This window comes from Vitis vinifera, chromosome 10, assembly GCF_030704535.1.
Source record: "Vitis vinifera cultivar Pinot Noir 40024 chromosome 10, ASM3070453v1".
Lineage (NCBI taxonomy): Eukaryota > Viridiplantae > Streptophyta > Magnoliopsida > Vitales > Vitaceae > Vitis > Vitis vinifera.
Genome location: NC_081814.1, coordinates 4,135,800 through 4,154,386, shown reverse-complemented (window position 1 = coordinate 4,154,386; position 18,587 = coordinate 4,135,800). Strand labels below are relative to the sequence as shown.

General features: G+C 34.5%; 2 protein-coding genes across 2 annotated transcripts; both read right to left on the bottom strand.

The window, feature by feature from the left end:
• Positions 1-357: 357 nt before the first annotated feature.
• On the bottom strand, positions 358-1,046 carry LOC132254508 (elongation of fatty acids protein 3-like; the record flags this gene model as incomplete). The annotated part of the gene is made up of 1 exon (XM_059740346.1): positions 358-1,046. A coding segment is annotated over one exon (636 nt), but the record flags the coding sequence as incomplete, so codon positions are not given.
• Positions 1,047-15,779: 14,733 nt separating this feature from the next.
• LOC100854680 ((3S,6E)-nerolidol synthase 1-like) lies at positions 15,780-18,430 on the bottom strand. Its single transcript, XM_059740361.1, has 7 exons — positions 18,152-18,430; positions 17,801-18,065; positions 17,320-17,689; positions 17,002-17,220; positions 16,762-16,900; positions 16,434-16,682; positions 15,780-16,250 (listed from the first exon to the last, which is right to left on the bottom strand). The coding sequence occupies exons 1-7, from the start codon at positions 18,347-18,349 to the stop codon at positions 15,936-15,938; spliced, it is 1,755 nt and encodes a 584-aa protein (XP_059596344.1). The 5' UTR covers positions 18,350-18,430; the 3' UTR covers positions 15,780-15,935.
• Between the last annotated feature and the right edge of the window lie 157 nt (positions 18,431-18,587).

Here is an 18,587-nt window from a genome sequence, read left to right as displayed (position 1 = left end):
AGCAACTTCCATCACTTATGATAGTAGATTCCACATAAAGCCCAAGAATTTAAGCAACTTGTTTTCCTGTTTTGAAAAATTGTTCTTACCATATCAGTTTTTCCATCATTATTAATAAAATAAAACTAGGGCACTACTCAACAACATAAAGAATTAACCTTTTTCTCATCCAACCTGTTTGGACCAAAGATCTAGAGCCTAGTTTCCCCTTCCTCTATTGCCAAACAGCTTGAATTAAAGCAACAACATGAACTGATTTTCTAAGCAGCTAGAGAGCATTTCAAAGGAAAGATGCTCTTCTATCACCATCAACGTTCTATATTGAAATTTTAGCAGCCTTTAAAACTGCAATATTAGTAGAAACAGAGTCCATCACATTCTCATTGGACTTAAAGAACAAAGGTGACTTGTTAAATGTGCTTCTGCCAAATATCCAACAATTCCTTTAAGGAAGTTTTATTGAAGATCCAGGCCCCAATTCCATTACAGCCATCTTTCCTCAAGTGAAGTAAAAGGGCCCCCACATGGCAGAGGACATTAGAGCCCAATAAAACTATTTGGCAGCTCAACACATACGGGAAGCATGTACTGGGTGGCCCGATTGCAACCCAGAACTTGTAGCCGTATACAACAAAGTACACTAGGGTGGCCAACATGATTTTTACTAATTGGAATGACTGTGAGAATTCAAGCCACATAAATAACATGCATAACATCATTAAGTTCTTGAAAATGTTGAGTAAACCCAGCTTACGATGTCCTAATATGGTGAAGTATGTGCGGAACATGTGGAGGAAGTGAGAGAGGTAGTAGGCGTACAACCAGAAGAAGGTTGGCCCCGATGGTTGTGTCCCCAAAAGGAAGCATAACAGCCGTTGTAATGGGGTCTTGGACCTCCACCAGAACCACTGGGTGTCCCGGATCTCAGTGGCGGTGGAGAAAAACGTCCCGGTGAAGATAACGGTTGAAATCAAGGCCATGGAGAGGCTGTAGACAGCGAGAATGGGGCCTAGAGGCACGGGTCTGCCAAAAATTTGAATGCACTTTCACAGTGGAATGGTGAGTACACTCTGCAACAGGTAATTCCAATTGAGAAATTGAAATCTGTAAGAATGGTGTAAGGAAGAAATTAAAGCCCTAAAATAAAAGAAATTGAATCCTTAAAATGGTATAAGAGAATCAAAGGCCATCATGCAAATAATGGAAAAGCTAATTTCAAGGGAGATAAAAAGATATACCATGGTTATGCACAACAATGTCCATTAGGGTTGGGTTTCAACATCACGATTTTTTGAAATCTCTCTCAACAAGAGAATGTTGGAAACCCAATACTGCTAGGAGTGTTTTGGCAACTCGTGGGTGTTGACAAAAATCATCTGGCTTTAGAACGAACACTTGTTGATTTGTTGGAGGTGAGTGTGAGTATTGCGCATCGAGTGCAAGAACTATGAGGTTAAAGTGGAGATTGCGAGATTATGTGTACTTAAAGATGGCGCTCTTATAAAGCGCCAAGGTTAAGCTACTCATTCAATGACGCTTCTAAGAGTGCCATCATTTAAATTTCATCTTACAATGACCCTTCTAAAAGCGTCATTGTTTTAAAGCACCATTGTTTCTACCTACAAAGCGTCAAGGGAATGTAAGCGCCAAGAAAAGTCATTTTTATTAATAAGCAATGACGCTTTTTAAAAGCGCCAAGAAATAAAACGCCATTGATTTCATTTTTTGTAGTAGTGTGGTTAAATTATTTAACTTAAATATCTAGGTGAGAACTCAAGGACTTTGTAACTTTGTCTGATGGAACGTACAAATGGTGACCATTGCTTTTATTATTTGGGTATATGTTTTTTTTCTCTATTTTTCTAACAAAATATAAAGAATTTTGACATTGATTTTAGAAAATATTTTTAATATTTTTAATATTTAAAACTTTTTATCATTGAAGTATTAGAAATGTTAGAAACTATTTTTAAATTCACTTTTAAACGGGTTTAAAGTATCCAAAAAAAAAAAAGGCGATGACATAATTCAACATTTTTCAAGGTAAATGGTCCATTTCTTTCTTGCCACATGATCTTGAGGTTAGTGAGATTGCCTAACGGAATAGATTGAAATGGAAACTTGGAAACTAATTAAATAAATAATAAAACTAAAATGTTATATTGATTATTTGTGAGGGTGAAGGTCATACAAAATTTTTCCACAAAAAGCATGATACAAAATTTAGACTTGACAATAATGTTGAATCCTCTGGGTCCTTTAACATGATGGGTATCTTTTTCGTAATTGGGTGTTTTTGTCTCAAAACATTGTTTCCCACTTTTGTAATCAACATGTTATTTAACAAAGTTTTACTTGGAAAGTAAAAAAATAGATATAATTTTATTATTTACATAAATACTAGAATTTCTATAAAAATAATATAATAAATTATGCATTATTAACCTAGTTTATTATTCTGTATTAACATCATAAATGATTTTTCATTATGACATCATTTTGATATATTTAATACATTTGTCATTTTTTTTGTTACTTTTTTGGTTGTGTGGGGTTGAAAAAAATTGAAAAAGTATATATATATATATGTCAAAGAAAAATAATAAAAGATTAAAATAAAAAATTGCATAATTTTTTTTATTTTATTATAAGAAATTAAAAATTTTTAAATGTACTTTTTTTTTTAAAAAAAAAGATTTTTTTTTAAAGAACTTGATAAAAAAAAAAAATTTTCAGTATCTCTTAAATAAAAACCACACGATAAGGTTATTATGTTGTTCTATATATATAATATACAATTAAAAACTTTGCTATCTTGAACAATTATTTTTTATGAGCACTCATTAATTGAATTACACAACTATTTTTTTGATATAGCACATGATATTTTTTTTTTAAATAAATTAAATTATGTTGTAATGTATTGTTATATTAGTGTATTTATATTATAAGTATAATGTATTTATACCATACCTATATTATGATAAAAGTAATAATTGAAGAAATATTTATTTATATCCTATTAGCATTAATATTAATATATCATATCAATATATTAATATCATTCACTCAATGCATTGAAATTGTTTAATAATTTATATATATATTGTAACTACAATATATTTTTGTGCACCTGTATTTCATAATAAAAGTAATAATGATAGAGATTTTTTTTTTTATACCTCATTGATATTCAACATATTATATGTATTAATATAGTCAACTCGATGCATTGAAAAAGAAAAAAAGAAAAAATATATATACAAAAATTAAGAAAAAACACAATGCAAAGGAAAAATATAGAAAAATCATATAATTTTTTGAAATTATTTTATTATAAAAAATAAAAAACAATTAAACATTCTCCATCATTTTTTAATTCTTTTTAGACAATCGAAATAAAAAAAGTTCCATCTTGCTTGAACTCGATACAAAAATATGATTTATTAACTTAAAATTAATAAATCTATATATGAAAAGTTCATTATTCTTATTACATAATCATGAAACTTGTTTTGTTTTCAATCATTATATATAGTTGTTAAAACCCAAATTTTTTATTTAAAAATTAGATATCAATGATTATAATTAATGTGGGGCCCCATACCTTAAATATCCCGACAAATTTTGATTTAAAATTAGATGTCAATGATTATAATTAATGTGGGGCTCACATACCTTAAATATCATGACAACAAAAGTGGAGTATTTTAAATGCTTTGAATTTTGAAAGCTTTTAATGAAAGGATATTTATGATATTTCACTTTATTATCATGAAAAGAGAATTTTTTTCTCTTTTATCTTTTCCAATTGCTATTCACAACACCATTTTTACTAATGCAATATTTTACATTCCTAAACTACTCTCCCCTAGTCCTTCCTCCCCCTCTCTCCTCCCCAACCTCACGTCCCAATTGCACCCATTTTTTTTTTCCCAACCCCCACCCCACATTTTAGCATTCTTTTTCTTTTATTATAAGCAAAAAAATTTAGCCTAACCACCATTGCCGCTACCGCCTCCCAGGACGTCGAAGCCCCACCCAGGTCGCCGGAGCCCCACCTAGGTCGTCGATTTTTTTTTTTATAAATATATATATTTCTTTATAAAAAAAATGAAAGTTATAAATCTTACCTAAAAATTGTCATCAATTTCATTATTCATTGTATTTCGTATGTGATTCACAACCTTAATCAACTAGAATTTAGGTTTAATATGTTGAGAGGAGATTAGAGAAAGTTTTTTTTATTTATTAAAAATGGTATATATGAAAAAAAAAATGATAAAAAATAGGCACTAAAGGCACAGTGCTTAATGTTGGGCTTTGTGGAGCCTAGTTTTGTTTGATCCGGTTTGATGACCCGACCAGAATAATATTGCATGGCTTTTTAATGGGAGATTTATTGAGGCCTGTTGGGCCCGTTTAGCCCATTGTGGAACCACCTTTTGTAATTAGGGTTTTTTAGTATGGTAGGATTGCCGTGCTATATATATATAGAGAATATTGTAGCCGCCAGGTTGTACTCTGTATTCTTCCCTGATAATAGTGATATCCCTGCAACTCCGTGGACGTAGGCAAATTGCCGAACCACGTAAATACTGTCTTGTGTGTGTGATTGTTTTTTCTTTGGCGTGTGTTTTCTCTATTTTTGTTTCTCACGGGTGGGGAATTCGGTTTAATTCCCTACAACTGGTATCAGAGCCTAGGGTTAGGTTTGAGTGGGAGCAATGGCAGAGGAAGCAGGAAAGGCGTCTGGAATAGAAAAGTTTGATGGCACAAACTTTGCATATTGGAGGATGCAGATTGAAGATTATCTCTATGGGAGGAAATTACATCTGCCTCTTTTGGGGACAAAACCTGAGAGTATGAAGGCTGAGGAATGGGCGCTTCTTGACAGACAGGTTCTAGGAGTTATTAGGTTAACTCTGTCTAGGTCTATTGCACATAATGTTGTAAAGGAGAAGACCACAGCAGATCTGATGAAGGTTTTGTCCGGTATGTATGAAAAGCCGTCCGCAAACAATAAGGTGCATCTGATGAAGAAATTGTTCAATTTGAAGATGGCAGAGAATGCATCAGTAGCACAACATCTGAATGAATTTAATACAATCACAAATCAATTGTCGTCTGTAGAAATTGATTTTGATGATGAGATTCATGCTTTGATCTTCTTGGCTTCTTTGCCAAACAGTTGGGAGGCAATGAGGATGGCAGTAAGCAATTCTACTGGAAAGGAAAAGCTCAAGTACAATGATATACGAGATTTAATTTTGGCTGAGGAGATTCGCCAAAGAGATGCAGGTGAAACCTCAGGATCTGGTTCTGCCCTAAACCTTGAGACAAGAGGCAGAGGTAATAACAGAAATTCAAATCAGGGTAGATCAAATTCCAGAAATTCTAATCGGAATAGAAGTAAATCTAGATCAGGCCAACAAGTACAATGCTGGAATTGTGGGAAAACAGGTCACTTTAAAAGGCAATGCAAAAGCCCTAAGAAGAAGAATGAAGATGATTCTGCTAATGCTGTAACAGAAGAGGTACATAATGCATTACTTCTTGCAGTAGACAGTCCACTTGATGATTGGGTTTTGGATTCAGGAGCTTCGTTTCATACCACTCCACACCGAGAAATCATACAGAATTATATTGCAGGTGATTTTGGTAAGGTGTATTTGGCTGATGGTTTAGCCTTGGATGTTGTGGGTCTGGGAGACGTCCGGATATCGTTGCCCAATGGGTCTGTTTGGTTACTGGAGAAGGTTCGACATATTCCTAACCTGAGGAGGAATCTGATTCTGTTGGACAACTTGATGATGAAGGACATGCAATACTATTTGTTGGTGGTACTTGGAAGGTTACAAAGGGAGCTAGGGTATTGGCTCGTGGAAAGAAGACTGGTACTCTGTATATGACCTCATGTCCAAGAGACACAATTGCAGTTGCTGATACAAGTACTGATACAAGCCTATGGCACCGCAGACTTGGTCACATGAGTGAGAAAGGGATGAAGATGTTGTTGTCAAAAGGAAAACTACCAGAATTGAAATCCATTGATTTTGACATGTGTGAAAGTTGAATCTTAGGAAAGCAAAAAAAGGTGAGCTTCTTGAAAACTGGCAGGACACCGAAGGCTGAAAAATTGGAACTAGTACACACTGATTTGTGGGGGCCTTCCCCGGTTGCATCCCTAGGAGGTTCAAGTTACTACATCACTTTTATTGATGACTCAAGTAGAAAGGTATGGGTTTATTTTCTGAAAAATAAATCTGATGTATTTGAAACTTTTAAGAAGTGGAAGGCCATGGTTGAGACAGAAACAGGTTTGAAAATAAAATGTTTGAGGTCAGATAATGGAGGAGAGTACATAGATGGAGGGTTCAGTGAGTATTGTGCTGCACAGGGAATTAGGATGGAGAAGACCATTCCTGGGACACCATAGCAGAATGGTGTGGCTGAGCACATGAACAGAACTCTCAATGAGCGTGCTAGAAGTATGAGGTTGCATGCTGGACTACCAAAAACTTTTTGGGCTGATGCTGTTAGCACTGCAGCTTACCTGATAAACCGAGGACCATCAGTTCCCATGGAGTTCAGACTTCCTGAGGAGTTTTGGAGCGGTAAAGAGGTGAAGTTTTCACATTTAAAAGTTTTTGGTTGTATTTCTTATGTTCATATTGATTCTGATGCTCGTAGTAAACTTGATGCAAAGTCAAAAATATGTTTTTTCATTGGCTATGGTGATGAGAAGTTTGGCTATAGGTTTTGGGATGAACAAAACAGGAAAATCATCAGAAGTAGAAATGTGATATTTAATGAACAGGTTATGTACAAAGACAGGTCATCTGTAGTGTCAGATGTTATAGAGATAGATAAAAAGAAATCTGAGTTTGTCAACTTAGATGAATTGACTGAAAGTACTGTCCAAAAAGGGGGTGAAGAAGATAAGGAGAATGTAAATTCACAGGTAGATCTGAGTACACCTGTAGTTGAAGTTCGCAGATCTTCTAGGAACATTAGACCTCCGCAGCGTTATTCACCTGTTTTAAATTATCTCCTGTTGACTGATGGTGGTGAGCCAGAGTGTTATGATGAAGCCTTGCAAGATGAGAATTCAAGCAAGTGGGAGTTAGCCATGAAAGATGAGATGGATTCCCTATTGGGGAATCAGACATGGGAACTGACTGAATTGCCAGTAGGAAAGAAGGCTTTGCACAACAAATGGGTATACAGAATAAAGAATGAGCATGATGGTAGCAAACGTTACAAGGCCAGATTAGTTGTTAAAGGGTTCCAGCAGAAGGAGGGCATTGACTACACAGAGATATTTTCTCCAGTTGTGAAGATGTCAACAATTAGACTTGTACTTGGAATGGTGGCTGCAGAAAACTTACATCTTGAGCAGTTAGATGTGAAGACAACATTCCTTCATGGTGACTTGGAGGAAGACCTTTACATGATTCAACCAGAAGGGTTCATTGTTCAGGGACAAGAGAATCTAGTCTGCAAACTGAGAAAGAGCTTGTATGGCCTTAAACAAACTCCTAGACAGTGGTACAAGAAGTTTGACAATTTTATGCATAGAATTGGGTTCAAGAGATGTGAAGCTGATCACTGTTGCTATTTTAAGTCCTTTGACAATTCTTATATCATATTACTATTGTATGTGGATGATATGCTTATTACAGGGTCTGACATTGAGAAGATTAATAATCTGAAGAAACAATTGTCCAAACAGTTTGCAATGAAGGATTTGGGAGTTGCAAAGCAAATCCTTGGTATGAGAATCATTAGAGACAAGGCTAATGGTACATTGAAGCTTTCACAGTCAGAGTATGTGAAGAAAGTTCTCAGCAGGTTCAACATGAATGAAGCTAAACCAGCGAGCACACCCTTGGGTAGTCATTTCAAACTAAGCAAAGAACAGTCACCAAAGATAGAAGAAGAAAGGGACCATATGAGCAAGGTGCCCTATGCCTCAACTATTGGCAGCTTGATGTATGCTATGGTGTGTACAAGGCCAGACATTGCACATGTAGTGGGAGTTGTGAGCAGATTCATGAGTAGGCCTAGAAAGCAGCATTGGGAGGCAGTCAAGTGGATTTTAAGATATCTGAAGGGTTCATTAGATACATGTCTTTGCTTCACAGGTGCAAGTTTGAAACTGCAGGGTTATGTAGATGCTGATTTTGTTGGTGATATTGATAGTAGAAAGAGTACTACTGAGTTTGTTTTTACTCTAGGTGGTACAACTATATCATGGACTTCAAATCTACAGAATATTGTTACTTTGTCTACTACAGAAGCTGAGTATGTTGCAGCAACTGAAGCTGGAAAGGAGATGATTTGGCTACATGGTTTCTTAGATGAATTGGGTAAGAAGCAGGAGATGGGCATTCTACACAGTGACAGTCAGAGTGCAATTTTTCTTGCCAAAAATTTGGCTTTTCATTCAAAGTCGAAACATATACAAACAAAATACCACTTTATCCGTTATCTTGTTGAGGATAAACTGGTAATACTTGAGAAGATTTGTGGATCTAAGAACCCTGGAGACATGTTGACTAAGGGTGTCACTATTGAGAAGTTGAAGCTGTGCGCAGCTTTAATTGGTCTTCTAGCTTGAGGACAGGAGGATGAGTTGTAGGGATGAGGGATCGTTTCTTGGAGGATAGCGGTTTGATGTTGGTGATTGGACTAGTCTCCAAGTGGGAGATTTGTTGGGCTTTGTAGAGCCTAGTTTTGTTTGATCCGGTTTGACGACCCCACCCGAATAATATTGCATGGCTTTTTAATGGGAGATTTATTGAGGCCTGTTGGGCCCGTTTAGCCCATTGTGGAACCACATTTTGTAATTAGGGTTTTTTAGTATGGTAGGATTGCCGTGCTATATATATATAGAGAATATTGTAGCCGCCAGGTTGTACTCTGTATTCTTCCCTGATAATAGTGATATCCCTGCAACTCCGTGGACGTAGGCAAATTGCCGAACCACGTAAATACTGTCTTGTGTGTGTGATTGTTTTTTCTTTGGCGTGTGTTTTCTCTATTTTTTGTTTCTCACGGGTTGGGAATTTAGTTTAATTCCCTACACTTAAGAGCAGAGACTTGATATGCACTTTTCAAGGCTGGGGAGGCAATGTTTGTCATCCTGAGTGTGACATCAAATGAACCAGTATTGCATTATTAAAGGAACCTTTTTTGAAACAAGTTGAAAATGGATTTGGTGAGAGGCATTCTTGGTTGAGGCGCTTCCACGTGTCTGAAATCATATGGGTTGCACTTTGTTTTCCATGTTCCTTGATTGGTTTTCCTTAGGTGAAAGCTACATCAAACTTTTAGATCTACCCAATCTACCTACAAACGAAATTTCAGGTGGCTGTGTGGTCCAAGGAAATAACGGCATAACATATTAATAACCTATGGGCCTGGGCCTTGCCTTGGCGCCTCATAGGTCATTTGAAAGAGGAATCTTTTCTGTTCAAGACATAAAGCTTGGAAAGTCATCCACAAGGTGTACATTTCCATGGGTTACATCAAACTTTTAGGTCTACATTGCCATTGGTTATGTCATGACCAAGAGAAAACCATGTGAACAAGCACCACGTGTACCCCTGAACTAACGACTCCATTCTTCAAGTACTCCTCAGCCTTGGGCACATGCCCTGAAGCAAAATCATTTTGCTTCTACTATAAATGCATTGCATAAACTCGCCCACCGTTGAAATAATGGATCCGTTAAATGCGCTTCCATTTGTGACTCCCAAAAAAATTTCAATGTCCATTTTGATGGGAAATTTGGTCAGAGGGTAAATGATAATTTGGTTAGAGTATATCTTCATGTTTTGGTTGGTGAATCCATAAGAGTTTTGCCACATATCTTCATGCAGTCTTGACGTTGCTCCAAATAAGAATTCCCAATTTGGTGGAACTTAATTTATATAAGCATATCAATGGATTAACTCCATTGTGAAGAGAGTGAGCTCATCTAGCGGCCCTTAAATATAAAAAACGTCATCATAATGTAGATTAGAGAGATGGTTTTTGTGAGCTCAATTCTTTGCTCTGACAACCTTGGATCTGGGAGGATTGCCACGAGCCACATATGCCATTTCAGTGTTTGGTCTCTTGTAAACTTCATACTCATTAGCCAAACCTAGCTCTTTCCAACTAAGACAAAGACTTATATTAGACGTCAGGATCATTATCTTGTATGAAATGAAATAAATAAGGCCCTGAATCATTTTTCAAACTTACTTGGAAATTTGAAGTGTCTCTGGTTGTACATATGGACTGAACCATATGGAAATCCAAGTTAATTTGTTAGTTCTTACAGGTTATTTCTCAATTCATTTGTGCCCTAGAAATCGGTAGAGGAGTTTATGGCCATGAACCTTACCAAGCTCTTATGATGGGAATGTTCCAATGTATGCCTAACAACTGTAACTTAATGGCATCAAGATGTTTCAACCATCATGTATTAAGGAATTGGCTGCTGAAGTTTCCAGCTTCCTCAAACTCAATGATTCAAAAAGAAGTAGCCGAGTTATTTTTGGAGATGCATCCAAAATGATGATAAACGATAAAGCAATTTTGCTTTGTTTGAAATTCAAAATGGAAGATGCCAATTTATTTCAAATGATTATTATGTTGCAAACATTAAAAACAATAAACTATGTTTGGGTCAACTCTTAGAAAAAGACTGATATTTACATAAAAGATTAAAATTGATCAATAAGATATCAATATGCTAGTTTTATTGCAAATTATGTGTCCATGATAAGAATCAGAATGTTATTGTTGAACATTCAAAAGTAAGAAAAAATGTAAAGGATTTTGATTTGCAGGAACTCACAATATCGTTTATTTATCAAATTGTTCTCTCAATTAAAGTATATGGAACAAAACACCATAAAAAATATTGGAAAGGGAGGAGCAAAATTTTTACATTTGAGAGCATTTGAAAGCATTCCATAAGTTCATGTGTCATGGTAAAAGCAACCAAAGTTTGATGACAATAGTAAAAAGTATATTTTCCATAAGTTACAAGTTGTACAATCAAAGTGATGGAAAAATTATTATTAATGATCTATCAAGTTTAATCAAGGAAAAAATGAGATTAGGATATCCAAGAAGATAACTATGGTACTCCTTTAAACTTTGAACAAGAAGAAAAAAATAAGTGAAGACTTATAAAAGGTCACTATTCCACCTATATTATCACTTTCATTTATGAACATGAAGTTCGAATATCATTTTCATTAATTGGAAAGCTCAAGTTAAAGGACACCATGCTCAAGAGTCTACAAAATTATAAGATAACAAAAAATCAAAATAATTTTTGCTTTATTTTATTTTATTTTCTTGCAAGTTATGAATTAATCAATAGATTTTAAGGGAGTAATGCAATATTTAAAAAAATAAAAAGGGACGAAAAGATATTATACATGATGAAATAAAAAAATTGAGGAAAAATGACACATTGAAGTTAAAATATCTTCTAATGAGGGAAAAAGACAACTATTCAAGGCAAACAAGAAATCAAAAGAAGTAAAAAATGTATAAAACAAGATTGATGGTTAAAGGCTATAAACAACAATAAAACATTGGCTATGACAAGATATTTGCTTCTACAAACTATATGATTAACAATCTCTTTAATAGATTAAAATAATTGGAAAAAAAAATTGACAAATGGATGTAAAATCAATTTTTTTAATGAGCATCTTAAAAGAAAAAATATATGTAGAATAACATATGAGTTGTGAAGTAAAAGGCATAAGAACAAGGTTTTAGAATAGAAAAAAAAAAGTAAAATAACAAACATCAAGAGTATGAAATAATAAAATTGACAAATATTTTAAAGAGAATAATTTTATTAAATCTTCATAAAAATGATCTTTATATTAAGGTCAATGAAAAAAGTGATATGTTACTTGTTTGTTTATACGTGAATGATTTTATTTTCACTTAAAATAATCTAATTCGGGCTCATGTTATACAATATTGCATTGAAGTGAAACAAATTGAAAAAGTTGTTTTTTTTTTTTTTTAAATGATGCAAATTTTTTTAAAGAACTTCAACAATTCATATGCAATCCAATAAACAATCTAATAGAATGTGAAGTACTAAAAATATCAAAATATAAAGAAAGAGAAAAGATAGAACCAACACGATATACAAGCTTAATGGCAAGCCTTTGCTCCTTGACTTGTACAAGGTTGTATATTTGATTTGGAGTTGGACTTGTTAGCTATTATATGTAGGGATGACAACAGAGCGGGTTTGGGATGAGTCGCCTCCATCTCAACCCCGACCCATTTATCTAAAATAATTTTCATCCTCATCCCATTTAAAAAATTAAATGGGATAGGTATAAGAAACTCTCATACCCTCCCCGCTCAGCCTCCTTTAACTTTTTATTTTTTTATTTTTATTTTTATTTTTTAAAATTACTTTTAAAATTTTAAATTACATTCAAATAAATATGTTTTATAAATAATTAAATTATTATATTTTTTTATAACTTATTTTATTAAAAAAAATATTTTATTATTATCTATATATTAAAAATAGTAAAATAAAATTAATTTAATTTAATTTAAAAAATTAATTTTATATATAATCAGGGTAGGACGGGTACCTAAAAAAACTCGTCCCATTGTCATCCCTAATTATATGGAAGCGCTAATAGTGACTATTAGAAGAATTCTTCATTGTATCAAAGGTATATTTGATTATAGCTTATTTTGTTTATCTTGATAATTTTAAGCTTGTTAGATATAACAATAATCATGGAGGTGGAGAGTTAAATTATTGAAATAGTACTGTGTTTTATGTCTTTTAATTTATGGGAGAAATTTCTTTCACTTGGAACTCAAATAAGTAATTTATTATAACATTTTTAATTTATGAAGTGAAATTTATTTTGGCAACATGATGTATTTTTTATGCAATTTGACTAAAAAGAAATTATTGATGGAGCTTTACTTACCACAAAAAGAACCGGTGAAAACATATGTGGACAAAAAATTGACGTTTGCATTGTAAAAAAATCCATTGTTTTATGATTGAAGTAAGTACATAAATACAAAATATTATTTTATTAGAGAATATATTATAAAAAAGAAGTACAATTGAAATTTATAAAGTTTCAAGATTAAAATATTTTGAAGTTTGAATATTTTAAAAGATTATGCATTCTACTTAAAGTTACAAATCAAGTTTAATGGGTATGGTGGAAAGTGACATGAATTTTAAAAATTTTAAAATTTAAATTTGATTTAACGTATAAAAGTCAATTAAAATACTTCTTTTTTTTTTTTAATTACATCGTAATAGATTTTGTTTTTGTGTTTAAGTAATTTAGCCCTATCTCTCCAACAAACTAGAAGAATGGAGCAAGCATAGAAGAGATGGGATCATGAGAGAAGCCCGTTGAGAATGCTAATTACCCAGGAGTGAGGGGAGTGAAGTAATAAAGTTTGTGTGGCTCATACGAGGAATAGAGTTTATTGAATTTGATGTTGTAAAGCATTTAGAGAAAGCTTTACATGTTTGAAATGTAGGCTGCATCTTCACTCTTTTTCTTCCTCTTCCCTTTTTTTTCTTACTCATGCACTTATCTTTACCAAGTGGGGAAAGTTTCTCTAGCGTGTCTCACGTTTATGTGTGGAAGCAGCATGATATGAGGTCACTTTTGACTTAAACCTCATCCCAATAAGAAGGTGCACAAGTTTTGAAATATGTCCACACTGGGTTGGGCATGTATTGATGACAATGATATCTTGTTTGATATTCCAACTCCGGTCCCTCTTCTTTTTAATGCTTTTAATTGAAAGGAAAATGTTATGGTATATTAGTCGTAGATACGTACGGAATAAGGGATTCGGACTAATCAATACGTGGAATAAGATCTAGTTTGAAAATGTGCATGCAATACCACTTAAGTAATAATATTTTTTTTGATAGGTATTAAAAAATACACTTCGATATTATAGCAAGAATCTAATTGAAAACAATCAAATGATTAGTTTTTTTACCAATATTCATGACTAGTGTTAGCGTAAACAGAATCATTAGCACAGAGGTACAAAAGTCTAATATTAAGTCAAAAAGAAATGCAAATTAATTTGCGATGCACCAACATTAATTTTGGTTGAGAGAACATGTGAATGAATCTTAGAATGATTTTTCTTATCATGAATTAATTGGGTCTCCGTCGATAGATCATATGTGCCACACAATTCCCTGTCACTATCTCAAGCAATTCCAACATCGATCATCACCATCAGAAATGAAAATTCACATGGGCCGCTATTAGCCCCTACACTGATAGCTTCTCTATTCATGGACCCCCATATTTCTTGACATAGACTTGCAGAGACTATACAGGATTTATATTCCCTTGTGACTGACAACCATGACCCATGAGAAGGAGTTTTCTTTGGTTTGAAAACTCTGCTGCATGTGTTCCCACATTAGCTGGATTAATCCACGCTTTTGGTTGATTATTTTGACGAATAGACTAGATAACAACTTGAAGCCACTAAATAATTTGCTTTTGGTTGTTTCTGGGAGGGTGAAACAAATATAAAGATTTTCTGAAAGAACTGTGCAAGATGTAGAACCAAAATATATATTTCACTGAATGATTGATCATGCTTAAATTTTATACATTTATTCTATCATTTCAGCTACTGAGAGATTAAATTTTTTCCAAAGTATTACATATGTGTGGCTTGGAATTGAGGCTGATGTTGGATCTAAAGAAACTAAACAAACCAGTTTTCACATGCATAGTGAATTTATTTTTATTAACTCATCATTTGATCAAGGGGCATACGCTTGAATTCGAGTTCATCATGCAAGGATTCAAATTCCTTTTTATATGTGTATTTCCAGAACCCTACTAAGCTTGTCATTTGGCATGATCATATGAGCCTGCTTTAGATCAAATGCCTAAGAAAAGTCCTTTGTCCCCTAGAGGTGATGGACAGGTCAACACAGAATAGTATGGCTTCACGTTGTTAGAGTACATGATATACAATGTGGGTTTAAGTCCTATAAGTTTAAGCTTTTAAAAAGATTTGATAGTTTTAATATCATATCAGAGTTTTGTTTGGTGGGAGGTCTTGATAAGGATATACAATCAAGTTGAGAAAGTCAAGGGAGAAAATCAAGGGATTTCCAAGTTTTGAATATTTTGGAATATTTGTAGTTATACCATTTATTTGTATAGTTACTCAATTTATTTTGTTTCCTATTTCTTTGTAATCAGTTTCCTATTTTCGTACTCATGCAATCTGTATATATACTAACCATATCAATGAGAATCACAAGTAAATAATTCTTCAATTTCTCTCTTCCAAAAATCCTTTAGGTCTTAGGTGCAACATTGTAATCCTATTCTCGCTCTTGAAAAATCCTACATTCCTTAATGACTAGTAGAACTTTTCTCCCATTCAAGATCAACTCCTTAACCCCAATTGGTTCTGATTGCTTAGCACTATATGAACATGTCATGCGATAAGGGATGACTCAAACTTGGGCTAGAAAGGGCCACGTCGAAGTACTTCAAAATCACATGCATGTTTTCGTGATTTTGAGCAGCATTTCAAGTTTTTATCACATGGCTGCAATTATGATTTCGTGACGGAAAAGAAAACGTTGAATAGCACGTGTACATCCAAGTGGACCAGATGCATGCAGTAGTTTGGAATCATTTGCAAAAGGAATCCAAACCAAAGGATTTTCTTGTCTAAAGAACTTGCTTAGGCAGTGGAAACGGAAATGACTTGCAGGTAAATTTATTCAATAAGATTGCACTGAGGCCATGAGTATCTCCAATGGGATGCAAAAGAGGATGCTGTTCTTGTAGGAAGAGTGCAAATTTCACTACATCAAAGCGTATCTCCAATAGGCTGAGGCAAAAATTTCACTCATCTATTTTTTGAGCGTTTCTGTATGGTAGATTCTCAAGGAGCAAGGACTTCATATGCTCCTCAAGGCCAGGAAGGCACTGTTGGTCATCATAACTATACATCAAAGGGACCATTCTTGCAATATTGAGGGAGCCTTTTGTAAAAGAAGTTGAAATTGGATTTGGAGAGAGGCATTCCTTGTTGAGGCGCTTCCACATATCTGAAATCATATGGGCTACGATTTGTCTTGCATTTTCAACTGAAGAGCCTCGGTGTTCCTTCAAGTAGCACTCTACATAGGACCCATCATGCCCGTCTTGATTCTCATCCTGTCAATTTATTCAACTTAGGGTGGTTCTGTGAAACCAAACATTATGACATACCACTTCAAAACATCAATTAGGCCAACACTACATTTAACTTTTAAGGCCACCTCAAAATAACTTTTTATAAACCAAACATGAAAAATTGTAGACAGATTAATTAACAACCTGCATGTGGTTGGCATTTACCTTGGCGCTTCCGAGGTCATCCCAAAGACGAAGAATTGTTGCTGTAGAAGATATAATGCCTGGAAAGTCATCCACAAGATCTACATTTTCCTTGGTTATGCCATGACCCAATAGAAAAAACAAGTGAACTAGCACCACATGTACCCCTGAACTAACGGCCCCATTCTTCAAGTACTCCTCAGCCTTTGGCACATGCCCAGAAGCAAACCATTTTGCCTCTACTAGAAATGCGTTGCATAAACTCGCCCACTGCAGCAATGGGGGATCTGTTAAGCGTGCTACATTTGTAATCCCACTGAAACCCATACAAAAATGTTTTGAATATTACCGCCTTCCGTAGAGAGCCCACTGGGTTCCACTTATGCTCCTTGTGGACCTTGGTACTGATCTCATTCGTGATGTCATCAAGAGTCTTGAAACACATCTTCATGTACTCTGGAAGCTCTTTGAAAGCAGACAAATCCCATCTATATACAATAATTAATGACACAAATTATTGGAATTATGTATATATATATATACACACATACACACCCATTAGCGAATCAATGAATTAGTCCATTTCTACCTATTAACAGCTTCTGTGAACAGAGTGAGTTCATCAAGGGTTCCACCAACATCAAAAATGTCATCTATTATGTAGATTAGAGAGATAGGTTTTGTGAGCTCAATCCTTTGCTCTGACAACCTTGGATCTGGGATGATTGCCATTGGCCATATGTACCATTTCAGTGGTTGGTCTCTTGCAAACTTCAACTCCTCGGTCAAACCTAGGTCCTTCCACCATCTAATAATTAATATGACAAATATTAGTTAGAGATCAAAGTGTCTTAAGAATATATAACAAGAAAGTAAATATAATCACAATGCAATTTTTCAAACAGACTTGGAAATTTGAAGCATCTCCTTTTGATGCACGGATTTAACCATATTGAAATCTATTTTTGCTAATTCTTGCAATGCATTTATCCATCCATTTGTGCCCTGGAAATCAGTAAGGAAGTTTTTGGTCATGAACCGTGCCCAGCTCTTGTGATGGGGATGCTCCAATGTATTCTTAACAACTGCAGCTTGATGACGATCAAGATGTTGCAAACATGCATTAAGGAGTAGACTGCTGAAATTTCCGGCTTCCTCAAGTATATCTTCTCCTATACTTAGCTGAGAAGCTTCATACAAACCCATCAATCCTCTGATGTCTTCGCGTAGGTTTTGTTTAAACTTCCCCTCCTTGTTCTTGAAGTTATTCAACACATCTATCCATGCACATTAACCAGTAAATTCACTTTCAGAAACAAACGACTCTTGATAAATGTCGGTAAGGTTAATTAAAAAAGAAAAGAGAAATAAAAAGAAAAAGAAACCACCTGCGGGCAGAGTGTAACCTTCTTGTCTCAATAGGCGAAAGCGGAGTGCAACCTCATAAAGATCCTCATCACAATCACCATGAATGCTAGATTTCATATACTGCTTCTGCAGAACTGCTTCAATCTCCTCTTCGAAGTGATGATCAATGCCTAGGCGTTGTATGGCATCAATCATCATCATGCTTTCCATTGCATCTTCTCCTAGTTTGCTGAATACATGCTTAACTTCCTTTAACTTTTGTGCATGTTCATTGTAGAACTCATCCTGTAAAGTTAGGAAATTAGAAAGTTAGAAAATGCATGGCATAATAAGAACTATAAAATAATGGAAAGCAGTAAGGCAATCTTAACAGTAAAACTGCCAAGTTCAGGTGAATGGTTATCTTTCTTTAAGGGGATAGAAACCAAGGTGTGATCGTGGGCAATACTCCATTTGTGCGTATCAGGCATAGGCACAATTCTGGTGAAGTTAGTCTTGCCTATTTCTCTGAATTTGTTTGGGCCAACTGCAGGAATGGACCAAGCATAAAAGCCCCAAGAACAGGCCATTAGGAGTAATAATAAATTATTAAATTAAAGAGAAGAGGGCACGCAACCAGATTGAGGATGAATCAAGTAGTGAGGCTTGTAGTTTTGCTATAACAATGGACTGAATTTATAGACAAGGAGCCTTGGAGTCTTGCTTGTTGCTTTTTACACCATGGGAAGCTTTTCTCATGACAAATAGAAATTTTTTATATTAAGAATGCAATTTACAGTATTTTTAAAGAGCTTTGAAAGAGAAATA